The following is a 26543-nucleotide window of genomic DNA, read 5'->3' on the forward strand; positions in this document are numbered from 1 at the left end:
CATTTCTATCAAGCTTTTGCTATTTTGCCAAATAATGATCTTGACCACTGACCTCTCACCATGCGTTGCACAATATCATAAAAGGAATGAAAAAAAACAAACCTACATTCCTATCAAGTTTGGTTCCAGTGTCACTTGAGAAAATGTCAATGTCAAAGTTTACCACACACACACACACACACACCTTGGATCGTTACACAGACTCACTTTGTCCACACACGTGAGTCAAGAAATGATATGCCAATCACAGGTATACTAGTAAGGAAGTGGTGATGAAGCATTTGCAATTAAATACAGGTACCAGCTGTCATAATTTTCACACTTACTGTGCTTATTTTTTCCCCAAAGGGCTGTCTCTTTTTATCCCCCCACCCTCCACACACCCCCCCCCCAATATCACCTTCATGGAAAGACATTCAACTGAAGTCTACCACACACTCACAAATCTGAAAGACATTCTTGCAACTGAGTGCTGCATCAAAACATATAATTTAGTGAGGATATACAATATGAGGTCATGTGCAAAATAGAGATGATAAATAATTATGATCATTATTTATTTTTCATTCATTCACGCGTTAGGGTTATGCTGCTGTCAGGAATCTGCCTAGCAGTTGTGTTGCAGCATATGGATTTGTCCCAAAGCAGTGATGCCTTTAGTCAAGAAATTGAAACTTCATTTCCTGCTTTCCCATATGGTATATATAATTTTTTCTTCTGTTGTAATGAAATCAACAAAACTGAAGAAGCAGATGTAATAATGAACTGGGTAAAGTCCAATTTTAGCATCCTAAATTATTGCACCTATTTTAACCAGCAATTTTTGTGCATGTATGAAACGATATTACCATCAGTTGATGTTGTAACCCATTTTCATTTTGACTTTTACTTTATAAGCTATTTTACTCTATTTTGCTGCGGATTCGGTCACTAAACTGACGTGCCACCGTCTTGCTTTTTCCGTTTTTCGTCCCACAAACATGGAAATGTAAACATTCAATAGGTGCAATAATTTATTATGCTAAAATAGGTCATTCGGGAGACCTTCAGCATGAGCATCGGCTGCTCGAGCACTAAATTTATTTGCAAAATTTGCAGAAAACAAGCACACATTCGTTGTGACAAAATTATCCATATTGTAATCACCTTAATCCAAACAGCAATTGATTTTGCAAGTTTTGCGGGAGACGATCACGTACAAAGAAATCAATATCAAACTGGGCACGGGGAAATCCGGAAGAAATTGTCGTCAAATCACCAAATGAACACTTGACATTGTAGATCAAAAGACCTGTTCCAGTCTGAACTCGCATCCGCCATTTGTTGCTACCAACGCGCTCTTGCAGCAACGAGTTACCTCCCTTCAATTAAAGGAAAGGGGATTCCTCGGAATTTCTTTTGCATCACTCGCCCAATGACTATGGGCCACGAGAGGAATTCATAGCTATTTTTATCTTGTGTCCTATTTCTGACGTAAACAGAGTTGAACGCCATCTTGCTTTCAATCCAACCAACTCCACGTCTGCTAGCAGAAGGAAAGCTGTCAAAATGCGTTCCCTTGTGATTTCAGGAATTAGCTTTGCCATGACGGCTGGGGTCATCGCAAATGCTTATTACCAGAAGAAGCAGTTTTATCCATCTGTAGTGTACATCACAAAATCAAACCCAAGCATGGCGGTGAGTTTGCACAGTTGTGAATTTCGTCAAGCCGGTGGCAAGTGTGTTATCAGCGTGTTTGACAAATGTCTCACATATCATCCTTCAGTTTTACTTCGAGTGCATTATCGATAACGAAACAGTCATTGCCTTTATCAGCTTGTTTGTCTCTGAAGATTTCAATGCATTTGCAGATTTGGTGGTCGCCACTCGCACCATTTTATGACATGACCAAAATTAACTTTGCATTGGGCAGCATCAAATTTTATCGAGGTTCAGCGTCTTACTGAGTTTGATGTTGCCTCATAGATTTCAAATCGCTAATTATTGTGTTGTGGGCTCATTTGGATAGGTGTCAATGTGTTGCATGCAAGATGTTGGAGGGGACAACTCACAGTATTACTAGGCTGTATCTATAGAAGTCCTAATAAGAATTCAGAAGCTAATGATGAAAAAAATGTTTGATCTATTAAAATCTGATACAATGTTAAAATTTGATAAAGTATTGATTATGGGTGATTTTAATTACCCCATTGTCAGATGGGATGGAAAGTGGTCAGGGGAGAAAGGTGAGCAAATTGTAGAAAAAATCAATGATGCATTCTAAATACAGAAACTGAAAGTGAGCAAACCAACAAGGAGGAGACCAGAACAGAACCCAACTTTAGATGACTGGATATTAGTGAATGAGGATAATCTTATTTCAGACATTATACACCATGACCCAGTTGGAAAAAGTGACCATGATGTATTGTCATTTGAACTATATGTGTTAACAAATCACAACATGAAACCAAAGGCAAGATATACTTTCAATCTAAACAAAGGAAATTATAACCAACTGAGAAATATTATAAGTAACCACGACTGGACAGTTATGGACCAAATGAATGTAGAAGAAAGCTGGAACCACCTCAAAGAAGTACTAACAACAGGTATGGAAGAGTGTACATGTATTCCAAAAGTAAAAACAGGTTCAGTTAAAAATATAAAGCCAATATGGATGGATGGAAAAGCATTTAAAACAATAAAAAAAGAAACATAAGATGTTCAAAAGATACTTGTGCACCAAAACAGGACGGGATTATCTAAGATATATTAAAATAAGGAATTTGTGCAACAGATTAATTAAGAGAAACCATAAAATTCATGAAAGGGAAATAGGTAAAGAAAGTAACAATAGCCCCCCAAAGTTCTGGAAATATGTTAAAGAAAAGATGAAAATAAACACTGGAATAGGTATATTAAAAAGGAAAGATGGAAGTTTGGTAGATAATGATAAAGAAAAGGCAGAAACATTAAATGAATTTTTCTCTTGTGTTTTTACACACGAGGACGCAAGTAGTGTTACTGTCTTACCAGAGTGTACCTGGTCTGATGGTGTATCTGTATGTGATGTACGGGTAACTACACACGCAGTCCTGAACAAATTGAAAGAGTTAAACCCTAACAAGTCTCAAGGTCCCGATCTTATTTCACCACGAGGGTTGAAAGAAGTAAGCGAAGAGATAGCAAGTCCACTATGTAATGTATTTAATTAATCCTTAGAAACAGGCACTTTGCCTGGAGATTGGAAGACTGCAGAGGTCACAGCTATATTCAAAAAAGGTTCCAAAACAGATCCAGGTAATTACAGTCCAGTGAGCTTGACTTGCATTGCTTGTAAGATTTTGGAGAGCTTTATAAGAGATGTGGTAGTTGCTCTTTTTTACTGAAAATGATTTTATGCTAAATGCCAATATGGATTCAGGAAAAAATAGATCATGTGTCACACAATTATTAGAAGTAATCGACAACCTAACAGAACTGATAGATAATGGGGAGCCAGTTGATATAGTGTACTTGGACTTTAGAAAGGCATTTGATTCTGTCCCTCATGAAAGGCTGCCAACTAAACTAAAAGCATATGGAGTGACTGGTAATATTCTAAATTGGATCAGAAGTTTTCTTAAAGGAAGGTCACAATTAGTGAGAGTGGGAGAAGAGAGATCCAAGAAATCTGGGTAGTATTCTAGGGTCCGTATTATTCACTGTGTTCATCAATGATTTACCGGACATGACTTAAATCACATGCAAAATAAATGCAGACGACACAAAAATACATGATAAGGCAACAAACAGCACAAAGATCCAACAGGACATAAACAAGCTACAAGTATGGTTAGATGAATAGAACCTTTACTTTAATGTAGTGAAATGTAAGGTGATGCACATTGGCAAAAAGAATGAACAGTTTGAATATACCGTGATTGTGAATGATGAAATGAAGAAATTAAAATACATGTGATGAAGAAAAAGATCTGGGAGTTACCTTTGATAAAGACTTATCCTTTGATAAAGACTTATCCTTTGATCCTCACATCCAGAGAGTTGTGAACAAAGCAAATCAGATAATGGGACTCATCAGGAGAATTTTTACCTATCTAGAAAAGGAGAAATTTACCAAGTTATATAAAGCATTTGTTAGGCCCCATCTTGCATACACTAATGTGATTTGGAGTCCTCATCTCAAGAGACAGTCAAAAATGCTAGAAAATGTACAAAGACGAGCTACTAAAATCCTGAGAGAGTGCAAAAACTTAAACTATCCAGAAAGATTACATAATCTCCAGTTACACTCACTAAAAGGAGGGAGGATCAGAGGAGACCTAGTTAAAATTTTAAAAATATTCCATAATTATGATGATATGAATGTGCATGAAAAAATTCTCAGAAGTTGATTACACTAGAAATAATGAAGGCAAGATTTTTATCAGGCATTGCTATACAAACAAACGGAAGATTAGTTTTGCTTTCAGAATTGCTAATTTTTGGAATACGCTGCCCACTAACACAAAATATGACCAAAAAAACTCCTAGATGAAGACTCTAAATTGAAAGACCTTTTCTTTAGTGTAGATTGAATATAATTTTATTTTATAAAATAGGCATGCAGTGAGACCAAAACAAAATTGACAAATAATGAGGGGACACAAATAGGCCGCGAGGCCTAAGGCCAAAAAAGCCAGTCCCTACTACTACTACCAAGTCTAAAGATATGAAGTTCTGAGCCAAACCTTTTGACAGAACTTCAAAATTTGCAGTCACTTACAAATAAGTTTCATAATAGGATATCAGTTTTAGTTTCAGTTCCCCAAGGAGGCATCACTGCATTCCGACAATTCACATACACAACAACACATCTAATAGGCAGATGCATGACCAGCAGCATAGCCCAAAGTGCTAAGGCCTCGAAAGCATGCATATATGTGTGTACCTCCTTCTTCTTCCTCGTTCGCCTCCCGTTAGATGAGCAGCCCGGTGTCCTCGATGAAGGCTGCCATCCGTCGCAGCTCCTCCAGGGTGCCGTAAAGTGTGTACCTATCAGAGTGGATTTATTCTACAGAATTTTGCTAGAGGACAACCCTTTTATTGCCGTGGGTTCTTTTTCAGTGAGCCAAGTGTGTGCCACACACAGAAGCTTGGCTTTTCATATCCGAATGACTAGATGCTCATTTTGATTATTCCAGTCAAACTTGGGAGAAAAGACGAGAGTGGGAATCGAACTCAGTCTCTCACAGACACCACATTGGCAGATGAGTGTCGTAGCCATTCTGCCACCTGTTCCCTTGTAAGGATACGAGCAATTAGATAATTGAAAATTAAAGCTCAGACCTCAAATCAAATCTTATGCTGACAAAGCAACCTTTTATCAGAATATGAATTTGATATAATAATTATTATGTCCAGTTGATTTAATGAGAAAAAGGTGCACATGTGTCTGTCTGTTTATTTATCCCATAAATTTGTGTGTGCCCAAAGAGTGCAGTATTTCACATTCATTTTATACAGTTGTATAGTCTTTTACATAATACATTAGATTGTCTGTGATATCTGTGATGACAAAGTTAAACTATCCGGGTATGTGACCCCCCCCCCCAAAAAAAAAAACCCCCACAAAAACAACAACTTTGGCAGATAAATAGTAATAGTTCTTTAAAAAAAAAAAAAAAAGCCAGAAGAAATAATAAGAAAACAGAAAACTTTAATTTTATTGTGTATATATATGTTATATTTTATTTTATTTTCATTTCTAAAATACAAAATGATTATCTGCTAGAGTTATTGTTCATTGTTAAGTTAAAAAGAAAGACTTGCATCCAAAACCTCACCAAATTATATAAAGTGTACTTAATTACAATAGTATATTACTTCAGTTATAATGTGCTGCTGTTTTTTACTTACAAAGAAAGAGAGAGAGAAAAAAAAAACACACCTAAAGATATGAAGGAAGAGAGACAGAGTTCTATACTTCTGAAATATTAAGAACAAAACGGAAATATATTTTCACCATGGATTGAGAAATGATTTTTGATATTTGTATTTGTATTTCTTTTTATCACAACAGATTTCTCTGTGAGAAATTAGGGCTGCTCTCCCCAGGGAGAGTGTGCCGCTACACTACAGCGCCACCCATTTTTTTGTATTTTTTCCTGCGTGCAGTTTGATTTGTTTTTCCTATCGAAGTGGATTTTTCTACAGAATTTTGCCAGGAACAACCCTTTTGTTGCTTTGGGTTCTTTTACGTGTGCTAAGTGCATGCTGCACACGGGACCTCGGTTTATCGTCTCATCTGAATGACTAGCAAAGTAGCATCCAGACCACCACTCAGGTCTTGTGGAGGGGGAGAAAATATTGGCGGCTGAGCCATGATTCAAACCAGTGCGTTCAGATTCTCTCGCTTCCTAGGTGGACGCGTTACCTCTAGGCCATCACTCCATATGTCAATCATGAGGATAATTTGGTATCAGTTTATCATTATGTTATGGTATCTCACCAAAAAGAAGCTCTGATTGATTACAGTGCATTTTACCTCTCATTTAGTATCATTTATACAGATTTGTTCAAGTTTCTTATCATGATAACATTTTAATTACACTTGCATTTGAACAGTACATAATACTAACACAACACAATGGAGATTTCATTGATTCCCAACAACATGCTACATACTGTATTGCTCATCTTGCATGATAAGTTGTGAGGAATATTTTGGTTTGTAAATCACCAAATGTTACAAAATATTAATGGAAAAAAGATATGTTGATTTACATGTGTGAAAATGATTTAAAGCTAATTTGTTGGTTTGCAGGTCATTTACCTTCAGGCATTTGTGTTTGTTATCCTGATGGGAAAGCTTCTGAGAAAAATATTCTTTGGCCAACTCAGGGCGGCTGAAATGGAGGTAAGTTTTTGCTGCTCTATCTCCCCCCTTATCCCCCTCCTGCTGACAGTATTGAAGTGTAATAAAATAATTGTTTTTATGAATTTCAAAATGAAAGACAAATTTAAAAAAAAAAAAAAGGTCAATAATAGTTGAGCATGGAATTTTTGAAATTTTTATTTATTTATTTTTCTGTTCATGAAGATCTGTGTTGGAACTTGGATGACTGTGAGTTGAAGTGTGTTTTGGAGGAACAGCTCTCACATTGATCATTTTGATTTGTTACTTTTTGTGATATTTGCTCTCATTTAATCATTTTACTTTATCACCTTTTGTATGAGCCCTGCTACTTTCTTCCTCTCTGACCTTCAAGTTTCTGAATGGGGATTCATGTAAGAAATTGTGTTAAAAAAAAATGCATAGATCATTAAGAATAAACTTTTAAGGTAAACATTTCTTCTTTTTAACTTTTTTTTTTCATAACCTTTTTCACTTTTCCTCATTTTTGAGTGACATTTTGCAGACTGGAAGCTGTTGTCAGAATACTAATGTATTCCTCATATTGCAAATCACCACAGTGATATAGAAGATTAGAATTTATTGCAGTGATTTTAATTGCATATCAGTTCAAAACTGAGAAATTGAATCATGTATTTAAAGGTATCCTGAGTTGTACAAGTTTGTACAGTTGGAAGTTGGTGAACATGAGCTGTGTAATGGGCGGAAATGTGGTGGTTTATCATCATTATGAAATACATTATTTAATTACGGCATAGGTTTGTAGTTGGAAATCATTGAACTTGACATGATAATGCACTCATTGTGATAATGTGAAGGGAATTTTCTGGCATATCATTATGATTGCTGCAGTGACTCCTAACAGCTACAAGTATCAGGATCAGTATGTCCAGCAGTGTCTACAGAGCTAGAGATTTCCAGATAATGTTCAGTTGTCCTGGTGATGAGTAGATAGCAAAAAACTACTTGTCCTCTTGAATTTCTACTTGCCCTCCTGAGTGAAAGAGATGGTTGATAAAAGTGAATACAGGAAGTGCAGTGGCAAGTCAGCAGGGATAACTAATGATGCAGTGTGTATTTTACAAATGTGGATGTGATTGTTTGGAACTCACAGTAAGATTAAGAAAAATGGAAACAGTCCCACAGAGAGAAGGAGAAATGTAATAGATCTGTCGTTTCCCCACTGACACTTTCTTTATTGAACACACCTTGCTTCAGTGAGACTGCAGTGTGCTAGTGTTTTGTTCTGGAAATAAAAAAAAGTTTGGGGAGGGGAGAGAGGTGTTATAAGTGAAAAGGGAAGGACTTCAAGGAGGGAACTGCAGTGGTCTGCACTGAAGCTGACAGCTCGCCCACCCTTTCACTGACACCGTCAACAATTGGTTGTCCAGTATACAGGTGGAGAGAGCATTCCACTGAAATGCCAGGTTTAGTTGTCGTGGACGGTTGGATGGGTGGGTATTTTGAGCCGTGGGCTGGGTTGCATGAGTTGTCTTGGCGTTGCTAAGTTTGAGAATGTTCTGAAGTATACACTGTGCTAACACAATCGACAAGGAAAATTTAAAAATTAAAAGTATATAACGCTGAGCACTAAGATTGCTCACACATCCAAGCTCTGGTCTGCCCAGACCTATATATATTTGTCACTCATTTGGGTGGTGCTTGCTCTGTAGCGACATGCTCTCCATGGGGATAGCAGTCTGAATTTCAGCCAGAGAAATCTGTCATGACAAAAGAGTAATACAATACAATACAGTACAATACACTATACAGTAAAGTACAACACAACACAACACAATACAATACATTTGAATACAATTTACTGAGATACAATACAATACAATGAGATACAATGCAATACAATAGACGAATGAATAGAACACAACACAATACAACACAGCATGATAGACTGCACTGTGTCTGTTTGCAGCATCTGATAGAGAGGTCGTGGTACGCGGTGACGGAGACGTGTCTGGCCTTTACAGTGTTTCGGGACGACTTCAGTCCTCGCTTTGTGGCCCTCTTCACTCTGCTCCTCTTCCTCAAGTGCTTCCACTGGTTGGCTGAAGACAGGGTGGACTTTGTAAGTTGGCTGTTGTTGTTTTTTTTTCGGGTGGGGGGGGGGTGTGTGTTCATAGTATTCTGTTTGAAACTGTTACAGTACAACTACAAATGAATGAATTAACAGGACCACAAGAAAGTCTTGTATTGAGTCCTGTTATCATGTACATGTTGTTGTTGTTGGTTTTCTTTTGGTGGTGGGTGGGGGGGGAGATTCTATTTGAAACTGTTTCAGTACAAATAAATGAATTTGACAGGACAACAAGAAAGTCTTGTATTAAGTCCTGTTGTTGTGTACATGCATGCAAACACTAAATATGTGACACATGTCTCTGCATGTAGAACTTTTAATTAACATTGTTGCATGGATTGTTTATTTGTTTTGTTTAGGTAACTGCCCTTCTGCTTCTGGTATTGCTGTTACTGCAGCTGCTGTTAATGTTATATTACTTCCATTATAACTGCTGTTTATTGCTGCTAGATTAAAAGTAACTGTTGTATGTGTGGTTGATAAAGTTACATGTTTTTGGGTGGGCTGGGGTGGAGTATTGCCACAGTTTTGACGGCATGAACTTGATTTCTGTGTGTACCAATATTTTCATAGGCTTATTTCAACAAACACATGCATGCCATGCAAATCTTGAGGAAAAAAAGAAGAAAAAAAAGTTTTGACACAACCGTGATCAGAGGCTGACCTTCACAGATTTGGTACATTTTCCATATCAGATGATGATTATGCTTACTCAAGTTACTGTTGAGTGAATTTCTGGCATCATGAAGTGTATTAAACTTTGAAAAAAATACAACCTACACAACAACAACAAGAACAACAACTACAAGAAGAAGAAGAACAACAAAAAATCCTGTTAGTTGGTTGGACAAATTGATTGACATTCTTCACCAGCTGCAATGTTTTTAAGATGGTGCCCCCAGTAATCTTCACAAGTCAAAACTGTCATGCAGAAGAGTCAAAGCCGAGAGATGTTGTTTATGTTACTGGTTTGATCTGAGAGATGTGACTAATGTTTGCAGTTTTAAAGTATCAAGCTTTGTAAAGACCCATACAGAAAACCCCCCAGAATATTTGCATTCACTAACTCAGATACACCTTTTGTCTTCTAGATGGAAAGGAGTCCAGTGATCTCCATTCTGTTTCACATGCGAGTGCTCTGTGAGTATTGTTTATTTCCTGTGATGATGTTAATGCTTGATTTAGGTAGATAATATTTGCCAAACTGGTATGACTAAATGTGCAGTGTGTGTGTGTGTGTGTGAGAGAGAGAGAGAGGGTGAGTGTGTGTGTGTGTGTGTTGAAAACTTTCTTTCCTGACATTTTCAATAAATCACAGAGAATGTTTCAGTAAAATATAATTTTTGTCAGGATTTGTGTGTGTGTGAGAGAGAGAGAGAGAGAGAGAGAGGGGGGGGGGGGGGGGGGAGACTTTTCCAGACATTTCCAATAAATCACAGAGAATGTTTCAGTGAAATGTAATTTTTGTCATGATTTGTTGTTCATTATGGAATGTACAAAACAAAAGAATTACAGAAGAAGAAAGGCTACTAAAAACAACTCGGTTCAGAACAGTCAAGAAAAAAGAAGTTCAGGCAAGTAATTTTCATTTTGAGTCTTACTTTACATGGCTGGGATAAGTGAGTGAGAACATGAGCAGCTTATGAATTTTAAAATTTCTCTTTCCTCCACTCCCCTCTCTCTCTCTCTACCCACACCCCCTCTCTCCTCCCCTCCCCACCCCACCCTTCCCACCCACCCCAAGTCTCTTGCTGTAGGGTGTCCATGCAACGACCCGTGTGCAGGAGACTAGAGGTGTGTTGAGCGGATATTGAATTTTGGCAATCTGTCGCTTGTCCCTAAGCATGTATTGAGCTTGCACTTCCTGATGGTGTCTGTGCAGGATAAGGGGGGTGGGTGGGGGAGTCAGGGGGGGGGGAGGGGTGGAGGACAGCTGTTACACCTTTATTGCTTGTCAGGGTGCGGTAGTGCATGAGATGGGAAAGGGCTGCAGACTGACATTCATGAGTCTGTGGTCAATGTAATCACCTTGTTCTGTGGCCTGTTTATCGAGTGTGCATGCTTGTGTGTAAGAAAATGAATTGAAAAACGAAAGAAAACTTTTTAGGCTTACGTTTACTACAATCAGTTTTCATCAAAGTTGGTTTTCTGGCAAGCCATGGTGAGAGAGTGTTCTCAAATTGAACTGGTCAAGATCAAGGTCACAACCTAGCATAAAGGAAAAATTATGTCTGTGCTTGATTCTACTTTAGTTTATTATGGGACTCAGTCATGTGATTATTTCCATTTGGTTGTGTTGAGCAAGCTGTTTGTGTATTGAGCAAGTACATTGTTCCTGAGACATATAATTTTTTTTTTGGGGGGGGGGTATAGTTGTCATATCTGTTCTGTTCCTTCTTTCTTTCAGATGTGTGTGTTAGATTTATAATGAATAGACATAATAACAAAACATTACAGAACCCCCCCCCCCCCCCCCCCCGAGATTTCTAATGAATAGACATAACAACAAAACATTGCAGAAAAAAACACAGCTTGTAGGTATGTGTACTGGAGAGATCAGTGGCATCATTTGTGGATTTCTTCTTCTTCTTCTTCTGCGTTCACTCGTATGCACACGAGTGGGCTTTTACGTGTATGACCCCGCCATGTAGGCAGCCATACTCCGTTTTCGGGGGTGTGCATGCTGGATATGTTCTTGTTTCCATAACCCACCAAACGCTGACATGGATTACAGGATTTTTAACGTGCGTATTTGATCTTCTGCTTGCATATACACACGAAGGGGGTTCAGGCACTAGCAGGTCTGCACATATGTTGACCTGGGAGATCGTAAAAAATCTCCACCCTTTACCCACCAGGCGCCTGTCACCGTGATTCAAACCCGGGACCCTCAGATTGACAGTCCAACGCTTTAACCACTCGGCTATTGCGCCCGTCATTTGTGGATTTGATTTTCAGCCTTGCTCACCTTCCTGGGTATGCTGGACATGTACTTTGTGAACCACGCCTACTACTCCACCCTGGTGAAAGGACCCACGGTGCAGCTGGTCTTTGGCTTTGAGGTCAGTGTGTAACTGGGTCATCGTACATAGTCGTTGTGGTCAGTAGGTAACCAGGAGCCAGCTGCATTGCAAGGTTCTGACTTTCTGACAGTTACACGTGACTAAATGCCTACGTTGACCAAACTACGCCGTTGGTCAGTTCCATGCTACACACAGTAGCAGGTTATGACAGTACTAGGCTCTTCCATCCGAGTAATGCAACTAGCTCCAGGTGGTTAAAGAAAGTCTCTGAGGTCAGTAAGTAACCAGGTGATCATAGAAAGTCTTTGAGGTAAATAACTAACCAGGTAATCATGGTAAGGCTTTGAGGTCAGTAAGTAATGAGGTGATTATAGAAAGTCTTTGAGGTCAGTAAGTAACCAGGTGATCATAACTAGTCTTTCAGGTTAATAACTAACCAGGTGATTATAGAAAGTCTTTGAGGTCAGTAAGTAACCAGGTGATTATAGAAAGGCTTTGAGGTCAGTAAGTAACCAGGTGATCATAGAAAGGCTTTGAGGTCAGTAAGTAACCAGGTTATTATAGAAAGTCTTTGAGGTTAGTAAGTAACCAGGTGATTATAGAAAGTCTTTGAGGTCAGTAAGTAACCAGGTGATCATAGAAAGTCTTTGAGGTCAGTAAGTAACCAGGTGATCATAGAAAGGCTTTGAGGTCAGTAAGTAACCAGGTGATCATAGAAAGGCTTTGAGGTCAGTAAGTAACCAGGTTATTATAGAAAGTCTTTGAGGTTAGTAAGTAACCAGGTTATTATAGAAAGTCTTTGAGGTCAGTAAGTAACCAGGTGATCATAGAGAGTCTTTGAGGTTAGTAAGTAACCAGGTTATTATAGAAAGTCTTTGAGGTTAGTAAGTAACCAGGTGATTATAGAAAGTCTTTGAGGTTAGTAAGTAACCAGGTGATTATAGAAAGTCTTTGAGGTTAGTAAGTAACCAGGTGATTATAGAAAGTCTTTGAGGTTAGTAAGTAACCAGGTGATCATAAATAGTCTTTGAGGTAAATAACTAACCAGGTGATCATAGAAAGGCTTTGAGGTCAGTAAGTAACCAGGTGATTATAGAAAGTCTTTGAGGTTAGTAAGTAACCAGGTGATCATAAGTAGTCTTTGAGGTAAATAACTAACTAGGTGATTATAGAAAGTCTTTGAGGTCAGTTTCCAGGTGATCATAAATAGTCTTTGAGGTAAATAACTAACCAGGTGAGTATAGAAAGGCTTTGAGGTCAGTAAGTAACCAGGTGATCATAGAAAGTCTTTGAGGTCAGTAAGTAACCAGGTGATTATGGAAAGTCTTTGAGGTCAGAAAGTAACCAGGTGATTATAGAAAGTCTTCGAGGTAGTTATGTAACCAGGTGATCATGGAAAGTCTTTTGAGGTCAGTGAAAAACCAGGTAATCATAGAAAGCCTTTCAGGACAATAAATAAATAGGTGATCATAGAAAGCATTTGAAGTTGGTTAGTAAACAGGTAATCATGGAAAGTCTTTGAGGTCAGTAAGTAACCAGGTGATCATAGATAGTTGAGGCATTGAGAGTTGCAAAAGGATTGGGATTGGTGAATGTCGAAGATGGGTGAGGGAGTGAATTTGTACAAAGAAAGTTCTTGGTTTAAAAGAAGAAAAAAAAGTTTAAACTTGTGCTACTATCATTTAATGATATTTTCAGTATTGCGCAAGTCTTGCCCCATTACTTTCAGAAAAAAAACCCATAAGTGTAAAAGACTTTGTATGTAAAAAAAAAAAATAGTGAGAGCTATGTAAATTGACCAAACAGCATTATGGTTTGATGCGCAAAGCTGTGAATTATGCCATAGGAATATGCTGTCGAAGTGTTTCAGTATTATCATCATCATTATAAAGACAGTATTTTCTTCCACTTCTTGCACTTCTGAGTGATAAACTTACGATAAACTCACCCACTGCATGATAAAACTAAAAAGAAGACCTGAATGAATTACTACAGGAATCAGCTCCAGAACTCAACACTTGATGTTGAAAAACAAAATGTGTTACAAGGTTGTGAATGTCTGAATCATTTTGATTTTTGATGCTCAGTGCTGCATTGGTAGAAAGGAGGTAATATACAAAGGGAGGTAATTTCCTGCAACTACTTTTTATTTCTGTGCATCATTGGGGTAATAGTTTACACAGAACAGGAATTGGACTCCTATTGGAGTCTGTACCATTTGGTTACAGGTTAGCTTTAAGGAATTTTAGAGAATATTAGAGAAAAAAAAATCCTTTTGACTGCAGTGACTGAATGAGAGATTGTGTTATGACTGTACAGTATGCCATCCTGTTCACGGTGATTGCCATGACGTTCATCAAGTACGTGCTGCACACGGTGGACCTGCAGCATGAGAACCCTTGGGACAACAAGGCTGTCTACCTGCTCTACACAGAGCTCTTCATGGGTATGCCTTGTTTCACGACTCACTACTCTGTATTGGCTTCAGACCGGAAAATCTGGCACACGCTGGGCTCACTACTTTTTATTGGCTTCAGACAGGAAAATCTTGTACGCTCAGGGATGTTTTAAAATGACATCATTCGGCGGCCGCTCTAGCAAAACCCCAGCCCTGTAGAGCTTGGCCCTAAGGGTATAAGGCAATAGGTCTTAAAACTCGACTCCCAACAGCAGTCGCTTCACGCCCAAAAATCCCAGAAAACAAGGGTGGCTCACACATGCTTTATGCCTAACCCCTCGCCTCCCCACTCTAAGACATGATCCGGTGGTAATTTCAGAAAAACGCAGCATCAAGACCACCACAGAGCTTAGTACACACACCCCTGATGATCCCATCCTACAAGAAAAGAAAGGCGGTGAAAAATAGAAATAAAGCTAAAAATTATATTTTTACCATGGACATAATCAGCTACAATGATAATGGTAACAGTAAACGGCAATAAAACAGGTAGCTGGATATAAATTGTCGTAGTAGTGATGATAACTTCAACATCTGCAGTTTAAACCCTTGAGTGCCTTTGTATGTATTATGCATACATGTGCATAGTGATGTCACTGATGACATCTTCAAGAAGGGAGAATAACCCAGGAAGGTGGAAAAATCACACCATTTGATCCAGAGTGGTATATCCCCAGACCATTTTCTCAGCTTTTGGCTGATAAATCTTGATATTGATTTAGGACTTAAAAACACCACTTTCTTCTGGTTATAACTCTGGAAGGTGGAGAAATCACACCGTTTGATCTGGAGTGGTGTATCCTCAGACCATTTTCTCAGTTTTAGGCTAATAATTCTTAATACTGATTTGGGACTTAAAAACCCCACTTTCTACTTTTTATTCGTTTTTTTTTTTTTTTTTTTTTTTTTTTTTGTGTTACACTGGCACTGAAGGGACTGTGTTCTGTGTTTGGAGGGTTTTCTGTCACTCAGCTTTAAAACAGAGGTTGTTCACTGTCATGAAGTGTTTGGTTGATAAACTATAAGGTTATGTTATTCCATGCGTGTAGGGCATTTGGAAGTTGTGCTTGTGTAACAAACTTACGCTTCTCAGTTTTTCTTCAAGATGTTATAATTTCTTTTACCAGAAATAGTGCTCCTTAGTTTTCTTTAGAATACATGTTATGGTTCCTCTTACTGTATTATGAACCAAGTTGTTAAACTTCTATCACTTTCATATTTTAATTCAGTCTTTTCACTTTTAAGTTAAAATGTTGCCATGTTCAAATATATGTTAGACTCAACTTGTGGCTGACGGACTGACTGGTGTGAGTGACAAGCCTTTGAATGCACATGTAATTTCCAATCGGATTAATGAAGATGTATTGTTTTGTATTTTACCATGATATTTTTTTCTGTTTTAGTACTGGTATGCTGTTTATATGTTATGATGATGTTTCCTCCCCATACTGACATAGCAACATGGCTCAATCTGTTGGAATGTTTTCCATGTTTTCAATGACAAACAAACAAAACATCTGTCTGAGTGACTTTCACTCCCATTATTAAGATTTCATGGAAAAGGGGAAGGGGTGTTATTGATGGCCACTGTGTGTTTCTCATTCTTGTGGAGGGGGTGGGGGGGGGGGGGAGTCACTGTGTTGGTTTTGATCAAAAGAGTAGTAGTTTCTGTGTATATGAGTAAAGTTTCATCAGTGTGGAGTTTTTGGAGGTGAGATACATCTGGTGTTCTTGCCAGAAAGTCAGCAAGTCACAGTTTATGAGCACTGGTGTGATTTGATATGTTAAAAGAGTTGTAAAGACAATGGCAAAATTGAACATGCATGTGTGTGCATGTGTGTGTGTGCATGCGTGTGTGTGTTTGTGTGTGTGTGTGTGTGTGTGTGTATCCTTTTAGTTCAACATTGGAGTGATTTTGGATGAAAGCCAGCTGTTTGTGTTGCATCTTTATGTAATTCTAAGTATTCATATGTATGTCTGTGTCTCTGTCTATGAGAGAGGGAATGAGAATGAAATGTGCTTTCTTTAGTTGTGTCTAAGTTTAATTTTGAAATATTTAATTTTTGTTTTTTGCTGTGACAGGCCTGACCCGTGTGGTGCTGTATTTCTGCTTCATGGCCATCATGATCAAGGTCCACACCTTCCCACTTTTCGCCATACGCCCCATGTATCTTGCCATCAGGTCAGTCTTTTGACTTTTTACATTATTTCAAATTCTTCTTCTTCGTTCATGGGCTGCAACTCCCACGTTCACTTGTATGTACACGAGTGGGCTCTTACATGTTTGACCATTTTTACCCAGCCATGTAGACAGTTATACTCCGTTTTCAGGGGTGTGCTTTCTGGGTATGTTCTTGTTTCCATAACCCACTGAACACTGGCGTGGATTGCAGGATCTTTAACGTGAGTGTTTGATCATCTGCTTGCGTATACACACGAAGGGGGTGCAGGTCTTCACATATGTTGACCTGGGAGATCGGAAAAATCTCCACCCTTTACCCACCAAGCTTCATTACCGAGATTCGAACACAGGACTCTCAGATAGAAAGTCCAGTGCTTTAACCACTTAGCTATTGTGCCTGTCAATTATTTCTCTCTCTTTTTTTTTTGTACTGGTAGTCATTTACCAGCTGTACTTTTCTATCCATGCTCTCAGTAGATGAATTTTATTTTGTTGTGTTTATTTTTTGTCAGGGTAATTTTTTCTTGCATTTTTATATTTTTACATATTTGTATGAATACAGATTTGGTTAAATGTATTGTTTGTATATGAATGCAGGTTTGACTTATGTGTCATTTTATGTTTAAGTAGTGCAGTCTTGTATTTATGTTCATTAATTAAACAAAAACAATCAGCACACACTACTTTGTGATTGATTTGTGTTTCAGATCCTTGAAAAAAGCACTTCATGATGTGATCATGTCAAGGCGTGCCATTCGCAATATGAACACATTGTAAGTATTAGCTGTGCAACACTGGCTTTTGTCTTGTTTGCATGGAAACATATGTGTACAAAGATGTCAGCTGTTACACGATTTTGCTGTGTTTTGTTACACTTGATCTCAGTTTGTTTCGATGTTACACCAACATCAAAGTTGTTCCGACAAGTTCATTTTCGACTACATAGCATGGTCACATGCTTTCCTGTCATAACATTATCCAGATGCACCAGACCTGTCAATCACGAGGCCTGGGCAGTCACTACTAACCATGGTCTCATGTGATGATGCTCAGCTGGTCACGTGTGTGTTTGCATTGAAACAGCATGGAGTGGACCAATCAGCTTAATCGTTTGCCCGAACAAGAGAGCCTGTAGTTAAATTAAGCTGCGTCTCTGTCAAACAGTATCTGTGCCCGGTGGATTAACTCTCTCCATACGAACAGCGAAAGAGACGACGTTAACAGCGTTTCACCCTAGTTACCATCATCAAATTATTGCAAGCGGAAGGCTCTTATACTGAAGAGGTGAATGTTGACAAAGAATACCACAATTCTGACGACGGAAGCTAAAGGTTGGGTCATTCAGACACCCACTGGACATCCGAAGGGTCTGTGTAGAGAAGAGAGGACTGGCCGTACTGAGTGAGTTAAGCTATGGAGTGCAAGGAAGGAACAAGCGGCTTGAAACAGAAAAAGTCCGCCATGGATTCCAGTTGTGAGAAACAAGATGAACAAAGACCAGGGAAGCAACGCAGTGCCACGGATGTGTCGGCTGTAAAGAAGCAGTGGTGGGAACAGAAGTTTCGCCAAACGTACACTGAAAAATATACGTGCATCGTGCTGTCCATTTGGGGGAACTCGCATGCTGGTTGTACTGGGGGATTGACAATGTCAATAGACATTTGAAAAGTGCTGGGCATATTAGGCCCAAGTGTTTTGTATGCTTGTTGATAAAATGTACGTTTGCTGCTGTGGCTCGAGTCTGACTGTTCCTACCAAATTCAAAATGCTCTTTCCAAATTTCCTGATTGTTCCTACAAACACTTGACAGGGGTTGGCATCTCTGTGTATGTTGCCTGTGCTGAACAAATCTGGATTTTTCTTGCTCAAGTACATCAGTGGGCACTCTTGTGAATTCACACATACACATTTCATGCACGTTAGTTGATTATTTATGGGACTGGATTGGGTTTTGTTGTGTCAGATAAGTATTTATGACAATGGAATTTCAAATTCTGTTACTGAACAAGCTGTAAAAATTTAAAATAAAAAAAAAGAAGAAGAAAAAAAGAGATAAAATGGAAGAGAAGAGGAAAAAGAGTAAAGTTTTTGAAAGTTTGTGAATAAATGTTCAATACTGAATTGCATAGGGTAGAACGATGATTGATAAAGTATGCATTTAAACAAAATAAATGTATTATCTCTCACTCTTTCACTTTTACTCACTTTCTCTCACTCTCTCTCTTGTCTGACTGAACCCTTGGTAGAACTGTCAAAGAATTGAAGCAAGTAACCATTCCAGGGTTTTGAGAGTTTTGTGTCCATTGGTCCAATCCAATGCAAACTCTTTTCAGCAGTGTCTACAAATCTCCACACATGACTGGTAAAGTCCCATCCTGTAGTCCCCAAGCTAAGTGACAGTGTGCCCTGACCAGGTACCCGAACGCCACGCCGGAGGAGCTGGCTGCGGGGGACAACGTGTGCATCATCTGCCGGGAGGAGATGACCACGGGCTGCAAGAAGCTGCCCTGCAACCACATCTTCCACACCAGCTGCCTGCGCTCCTGGTTCCAGCGCCAGCAGACCTGCCCCACCTGCCGCCTGGACGTGCTGCGCATGCCCCGCCCCACCCCTGCCACCCCCGCCCCGGAGGCCGGCGGTGCTGCTGCCAATGCCCAGGCCAACACCGGTCTGCCCATGCAGCAGCCGCCTCAGCAGTTTTTCCAGAACTGTGAGTTTTTTTTGGGGGGGGAAGTTGGTGGTGAAAGGGTTACTTGAAACTGCAGGGATTGAGTATTTTGGGTGTATTGGCTGAATGGTTGGACAGCTGGATTCTCTCTCACCCAAAGTTTCCTGAGTTTGGTCCCAGGTTTCAATGCACCTGGTGGGTTAAGATTTGGATGAGACGATAACCTGAGGTCCTGTGTGCATGCACTTAGTGAACGTAAAAGAACCTATGGCAAGAAAAGGGTTGTCCCTGGCAAAATTCTGTAGAAAAATCCACTTCAATAAGAACAATACTGTAAAGTTCGGTCTATAAGCCGCGACTTTTCCTCCCAGCTTCAACCTATGCGGCTTATTTGAGGATTTTAATGATCCTGGGAGTGTCACGTAAAAAGTCCTTCACCAAAGCTGGCCATTTACGACGAGCAAGCTTTGCTGAAGTGTGTCACTGGATCCTGACAGCATGGGGAAAAGTAAAGCAGTCTGCCATTATCAATGGATTTCATAAGGCTGGACTGTATGCTGCAGCAGACAACAGTGCAAGCAACGAACCAGCAGCGACCTCCACCTTGCGTTCATGTTCATCAAGTGAAAGCGAGGCTGAAGTCAGTGACAAGATGGCGCAGGAAGCTGTGCTGGTTCTCTTCAACTCAGACACTGAAGACGAAGATTTCAGTTGATTCAGTGAGCAGGACGATGTTGAATAAATGTGACTATCCCAAAATTATGGATCTTATTTTTGTTGTGATTTTTTTTGTGGCACTAGCAGTATTTTTGTTTGTTTTTCTTTGTGTTGTTTCGGTTTGTGTTTATTTCATAACCTACAGTATTGATAGTTTTTCCGTAGTATCAGTATATGTTCCGGTAATAAGTGCGGCTAATAAGCCAGTGCAGCTTATGTGTGTATGAAGTTCAATTAAAAAAAAAATTTAGTGGGTGTGGTTTATATACCAGTGCGCTCAATAGACCAAACTTTACGGTAAATTAAACTGCACGCAGGAAAAAATACAAGAAAATGGGTGGCCCTGTCAATGTAGCGACTCGCTCTCCCTGGGGAGAGCAGTCCAGTTTTCATACAGAGGAATCTGTTGTGACAAAAAAGAGAAATATAATACAATACAATACAGTACAATACAATACAAGATAGAGATTTTTCCAATCTCCCAGGTCAACTTCTGTGCAAACCTGCTAGTGTCTTAACCCTCTTAGTTTGTATAAGCATGCAGTAGATCAAATATACACATTAAGGATCTGTAATCAATGTCAGCATTTGGTGGGTTGTGGAAACAAGAACATACCCAGCCTACACATCCCTAAAAACAGAGTATGGCTGCCTACATGGTGCGGTAACAAAGGTCTTACACATAAAAGCCCTCCTGTACATATGAGTGAATGTGGCTGTTCCAGAAGAAGTTTAAGAATTCACGAAGGTGCATGTGTGCGTTGATTTACTTAGTAAAGGGTACTTGAAGGTGCAGGGTCGATACTGTAGTTAGAAACTGTGAGGGAATTAGCAGACTACATTCTTCACCTTTTGCAGTGCAGTGGGTTCAAAACTGGATCAGATTTAACTGAAATGGAGTAAGCTACATTTATCAGTATTGACCATTAACAACAACAAAAACAACAACAAAAAACAAGAGAACAAATACCTGAATGGAACTGCATACTGTACCAATAAAGATGCTGTTGTTCAGATTGGATTGTGTGTGTGTGTGTGTTTATCTTCAGTTTAGCGTCTATTCACTGTCAGTGTTTTTAGACGGAAAGGAGTAAAGAAGTGGATAAAGGAAAGGGAATGCATGTGAATATTAGTGTAAAAAAGTATTCATGTTATGTACCAGAGGAAAAGTATATTATAAGAAAAAGGTCTAAAGAGATTGTGGTGTGTATAGAATGAGGTGTCATGGGAAGGAGAATATGTATATGCATATCAGCAAGTATTAACCTACAACAATGTAAATGTAAATGTGTGTGTGTGTGTGTGTGTGTTTCAGTCCAGGGCTTTGGAGGGTTCCCTTTTGCCTGGCCTCCGATGCAGCAGCCTGGAGTCCAGCCTGTGCAGGCCAATGGGCAGCAGCCACAGCAAGGTCAGCACAGGTTTCTGTCCGTGTTTTTTTTTGTGGTTTGTTTTCAAGCATCCCTCCAATGCTGTGCTGCCATTCTCTGTTTTCCTGTAAAAGTAGTTCTGTGCTAGAATTTTTGACTCACTTGTGTAAACAAAGTGAGTCTTATGTTTTAACCCGGTGTTCGGTTGTCTCTGTGTGTGTGTCTGTGTGTCCGTGGTAAACTTTAACATTGACATTTTCTCTGCAACTACTTTGTCAGTTGACACCAAATTTGGCATAAAAATAGGAACAATTCTGTTCTTTCCAGTCATTTTGTTTAAAACAATATTGCGCCTCTGGGATGGGCACAAAAAAAAAAAAGAATGAAGCCTAATTATATGCAAACTGCATTTACTGTTATATTTATATTTTTTGTATTCTCTAAACTTGGCACTTTGATCTGATATTCTGACCCAACAGCTAGAGTAGTCATTATTATCATTTTTTGTTCAAACAGGAACTTCTTTTGCAAAGCATGGAAGTTTTATTTATTTTGCAAACGTTTTGGTGCAGATAGTAAAAAAGGGAAATTACTCTGTAATGCTAGTGGAGTTAATTTGCTTTAAACTGATCTTTCTCATCTTAAACATTACATTTTGAAACAAGAGAGGCAAGGCCTTCAAGACTCACTTGTGATGCACTTTCTAAAAAAAAATCCAAGCTTTTTATGTATTGAGTATAATTTCAAAATGTAATGTTTAAGATGAGAAAGATCAGTTTAAAGCAAACTAAGTTCCCCAGCAGAGTAATTTCCCTTGTTTTACTGTCAACACCAAAACGTTTGCAATAAATAAAACTTCCATGCTTAGCAAAGGAAGTTCCTGTTTGAACAAAAAAATGATGTTAATGACAGGTCTTTTGTTGGGTCGAATATCAGATCAAAGTGCCAAGTTTAGAGAATACAAAAAATATAAATATAACAGTAAATGCATTACACTCAATACATAAAAAGCTTGGATTTTTTTAAAAGTGTATCACAAGTGAGTCTTGAAGGCCTTGTTTTGTTGTTTTTTTCGCCTGTCGCTGTCATTGTATCTAGGCTTTTCCTTTTCTTTCTGTCTTCTCTTCCTTTCTTGTTCTCTGCTTTGCTGGTCTGTTCACCTTTAGGTAAAGAGGTGTATTCTGATTGTATATTGACGTCGTTCACCTTTAGATAGAGGTGTATTCTGATTGTATATTGACGTCGTTCACCTTTAGATAAAGAGGTGTATTCTGATTGTATATTGACGTCGTTCACCTTTAGATAAAGAGGTGTATTCTGATTGTATATTGACGTCGTTCACCTTTAGGTAAAGAGGTGTATTCTGATTGTATATTGACGTCGTTCACCTTTAGATAAAGAGGTGTATTCAGATTGTATATTGACATCGTTCACCTTTAGATAAAGAGGTGTATTCAGGTTGTATATTGACGTTGATTTAAGATAAAGATATTCATTGTGATTGTATATTGATGTTTTTGATAAAAGATCAAGCTGCATATTCTGATTGTATATTGATGATGTTGATCTAGGATAAAGATGTGTATTCTGATTGTATATTGATGATGTTGATATAGGATAAAGATTTGTATTCTGATTGTATATTCATGTTGTTGATCTGAGATGAAGATGTGTATTTTGATTTGTATATTGATGATGTTGATCTGAAGTAAAGCTGTGTACTTTGATTATATTTTTGATTCCATTGATCCAAACTAAATATATGTATTCTGATTATATTTTGATATCATTGAACCAAGGTAATATAATGTATATTTTGATTGTATATTGATGATCTTGATCTAGGATAAAGGTATGTTTTCTGATTGTATATTATTGTTGGTGATCTAAGATAAAGATGTGTTTTCTAATTGTACATTGATGTTGGTGATCTCCCTTTTTTGCTCCATCAGCCGGGACACCTAGCACAGGAGGGGCCACTACTGCCACCACCTCCTCCTCCTCCACCACCACCACCACCACGGCCCCCACTGGCGCCAGTCCCACCACCCCCACACCCCCACCACCCTTTTACCCGTCCATGCCGTTTTTCATGCCTCCTTTCTGTGAGTAGGTTTTTTTGGCTTCATGGTGTGTGGGATTTTTCCCTTCCTGTGATATATTTATTTGTTATTATGATCTATTCATTTATTAACTTTAATTGCTGACTGAATAAAATAGTCTTTTTTACTTCGAGATCAGAGATTGTATTATATAGTTTTGTGCTTTTGTTTTATTCAATGGTAAGGAGATGGATGTCTGATTATTTGATCTACTGCAGAAATTGATGTTGTAGTGAATAGACAGTTTGTTGCTGTTGTTGTTGGTTGCGTTGTGTGGTTTCTTGTGAGGGGTCCACCTTAGTTAGCTCTTTCACCGACTTCAGTGGACATTGAGGGGCCATGTTAAACAGACAGATTTTTTTGACTCACTTGTGTAAACAAAGTGAGTCTATGTTTTAACCCGGTGTTCGGTTGTCTCTGTGTGTGTGTGTGTCCGTGTGTCTGTGTGTCCATGGTAAACTTTAACATTGACATTTTCTCTGCAAATACTTTGTCAGTTGACACCAAATTTGGCATAAAAATAGGATAAATTCAGTTCTTTCCAGTCATCTTGATTAAAACAATACTGCACCACTGGAATGGGCACAAAAAAAAAAGAAGAAGCTTTATTATATGCAAACTGCATTTACTGTTATATTTATATTTTTTGTATTCTCTAATCTTGGCACTTTGACCTCTTATTCTGACACAACAACAAGAGGAGTCATTATTATCATTTTTTGTTCAAACAGGAACTTCTTTTGCTAAGCATGGAATTTTTATTTATTTTGCAAACGTTTTGGTGCAGATAATAAAAAAGGGAAATTACTCTGTAATTAATGTTAGGGGACTTAATTTATCACAAGTGAGTCTTGAAGGCCTTGCCTCTCTTGTTTCACATTGTGACAGAGCTTGACAGCTGCCACCAACTTTCACAACTTGAAATTGACTAACTGACCTTCCCCCATTGAACATGTTTGAAGTGAACAAGTCCACTGTGCTATTTTTAGGCAAACTAAATGATGTGACAGAGTCGAGAGAACATCAAAGTCTAAAATGTTTGGCGCTGAGGAGTGTTTTTCATGCAGAACCCTGGCGGCAAAAGAGTTACAGTGAATCTGGTCGCTGAAAACCTGGAGAAGCATACTTTCACAGTGTACCTCAGCATCCTCACTGTTACCCACGGCTACTGCTGCTAATAATAATTATTTCTGTTGACGCCCTCTCCCCCGCCATTCACCTCCTCCTCCCATCTCCATGGGGATGCCAGGGTGTCTTTCAGTATAAACAGCATCCTTACCTTCTGGATAGGTTATTTCTGTTGATTGATTTGATTGACAGGCGGTTTCTCCTCTGTTTGATTTGATTGACAGGCAGTTTCTCCTCTGTTTGAATTGATCGACAGGTGGTTTCCCCCTTGATTGATATGATTGACAGGCAGTTTGGTATGATATGGATGACAGGCGGTTTGATATGATTGCCAGGCGGATATGATTGACAGGTGGTTTCCCCCTGACTGGTATGATTGACAGGCAGTTCCCCCCCTGACTGATATTTGACAGGCAGTTTCCCACCTGACTGATATGATTGACAAGCGGTTTGATATGATTGACAGGCGGTTTTCCCCTTGTCTGATATTTGACAGGCAGTTTCTCACCTGGCTGATACGATTGACAGGTGGTTTCCCCCTTGACTGATATGATTGACAGGGGATTTGGTATGATTGACAGGCAGAATGACTGCTATGATTGACAGGTGGTTTGATATGATTGACAGGCAGTGTGACTGCTATGATTGACGGGTGGTTGTGATGTGATTGACAGGTGGTTTTCCCCTTGACTGATATGATTGACAGGGGATTTGATATGATTGACAGGTGGTTTGATATGATTGACAGGTGTTATGACTGCTGATTGACAGGTGGTTTGATATGATTGACAGGTGTTATGACTGCTGATTGACAGGTGGTTTCCCCCCTGACTGATGTGATTGACAGGTGGTTTCCCCCCTGACTGTTGTGATTGACAGGTGGTATGACTGATACAATTGACAGGTGGTATGACTGATATGATTGATAGGCTGTTTCCCTCTATTATGATTGACAGGTGGTTTCCCTGCTAATTGATTTGACAGGTGGTTTCCCCCCTCCCACGTCCAGCCTGGGGGGCCTGAGTGAAGAGGAGCTGCAGGGGATGGAGGGTGCGGAGAGGGCCAGCGTGGAGGCCCGCGTCCAGTGGCTGAGGGACATCCAGACCCTGCTGGACGGGGCCATGGTGCTCATCGCACAGTACAACCAGGTCGCCGCTTCCATGGGGTGAGTGAGCCGGCTCCCAGCACTGCAACACTCCTTCCTGCCCTCCCCCCCCTCCTCTTCCCCGCCATGGAGTCAGGGAATGTTATGAGCTTAGCTTGTTGTGCTGTAATGGTGTGTTGTACAGCTGCATCAGTGTTTGTTTGAATACCCCTGACCCCCTTCCTAACCCACCCTCTTCACTCAACGACCACCTTTCCCTGCCCCTCTATGGGGTGAGTGAGCTTCCAACCCCTGGAACCTACCCTACCCCCTGACCCTCTTCCGCACCCACCCCACCCCACAATCACCTTTCCCGCCCCCTCCATGGAGTGAGTGAGCTTCCAACCCCTGTAACACCCCCCCTGACCCTCTTCCACACCCACCCCTCCCCACAACCACCTCCTTTCCCGCCCCACGGCTGTGCCGCTTAACTTCCAGCAGAGCTATTTAGTTTCAGAGTTCAGTGAGCGGTCAGGAGCACGGCTGCTGACCTAGATTCCACTGGGATGGGAGGGGGGGGGAAGGGGAGCGCGCGCCGCGCTCTTTGTGCCTATGTTTCCAGCAGAGAAAGGTGTATTGTTTAAGTGATTTTCATTTAATCATATTCGTGCACACTGGTTTTTGTTTGCTGTCATTTTTGTGTACATGATTCCAGTGAATGTGAACTTTAAGTGTGTTGTGTGCTTTACCAGACACTGTCCGAGTGTTTGTGTTACATCCAGTTATTTGACCTAAGTGTGTGTGTGTGTGAGTGCCGACAAAAATGGAATCTGGTGCGGTAGTGG

General features: G+C 39.6%; 2 protein-coding genes across 3 annotated transcripts in view; one reads left to right on the forward strand and one right to left on the reverse strand.

Moving 5' to 3' along the window:
• Positions 1-1328, reverse strand: part of LOC143295751 (spermatogenesis-associated protein 7-like) — a 9671-nt gene extending 8343 nt beyond the window's left edge. The window contains exon 1 of the mRNA XM_076607373.1: positions 1147-1328. The gene's annotated coding sequence lies outside the window, so the exon portion shown is untranslated. The remainder of the gene's footprint in view (positions 1-1146) is intronic.
• Positions 1329-1453: 125 nt separating this feature from the next.
• The window catches only part of LOC143295749 (E3 ubiquitin-protein ligase synoviolin A-like), a 35431-nt gene continuing 10341 nt past the window's right edge, over positions 1454-26543 (forward strand). For both annotated transcript variants that reach the window (XR_013057072.1, XM_076607372.1), the window contains exons 1-12: positions 1454-1677; positions 6788-6880; positions 8808-8960; positions 10061-10109; positions 11928-12031; positions 14312-14438; positions 16533-16632; positions 17340-17405; positions 19047-19342; positions 21333-21425; positions 23337-23489; positions 25599-25779. Coding sequence is in view for 1 of the 2 variants with exons in the window: in XM_076607372.1 (XP_076463487.1) it covers positions 1549-1677; positions 6788-6880; positions 8808-8960; positions 10061-10109; positions 11928-12031; positions 14312-14438; positions 16533-16632; positions 17340-17405; positions 19047-19342; positions 21333-21425; positions 23337-23489; positions 25599-25779 (1544 nt within the window). In the remaining variant the exon portion in view is untranslated. The remainder of the gene's footprint in view (positions 1678-6787; positions 6881-8807; positions 8961-10060; positions 10110-11927; positions 12032-14311; positions 14439-16532; positions 16633-17339; positions 17406-19046; positions 19343-21332; positions 21426-23336; positions 23490-25598; positions 25780-26543) is intronic.

This window comes from Babylonia areolata, chromosome 21 (assembly GCF_041734735.1).
Source record: "Babylonia areolata isolate BAREFJ2019XMU chromosome 21, ASM4173473v1, whole genome shotgun sequence".
In the NCBI taxonomy this organism is placed as follows: domain Eukaryota; kingdom Metazoa; phylum Mollusca; class Gastropoda; order Neogastropoda; family Buccinidae; genus Babylonia; species Babylonia areolata.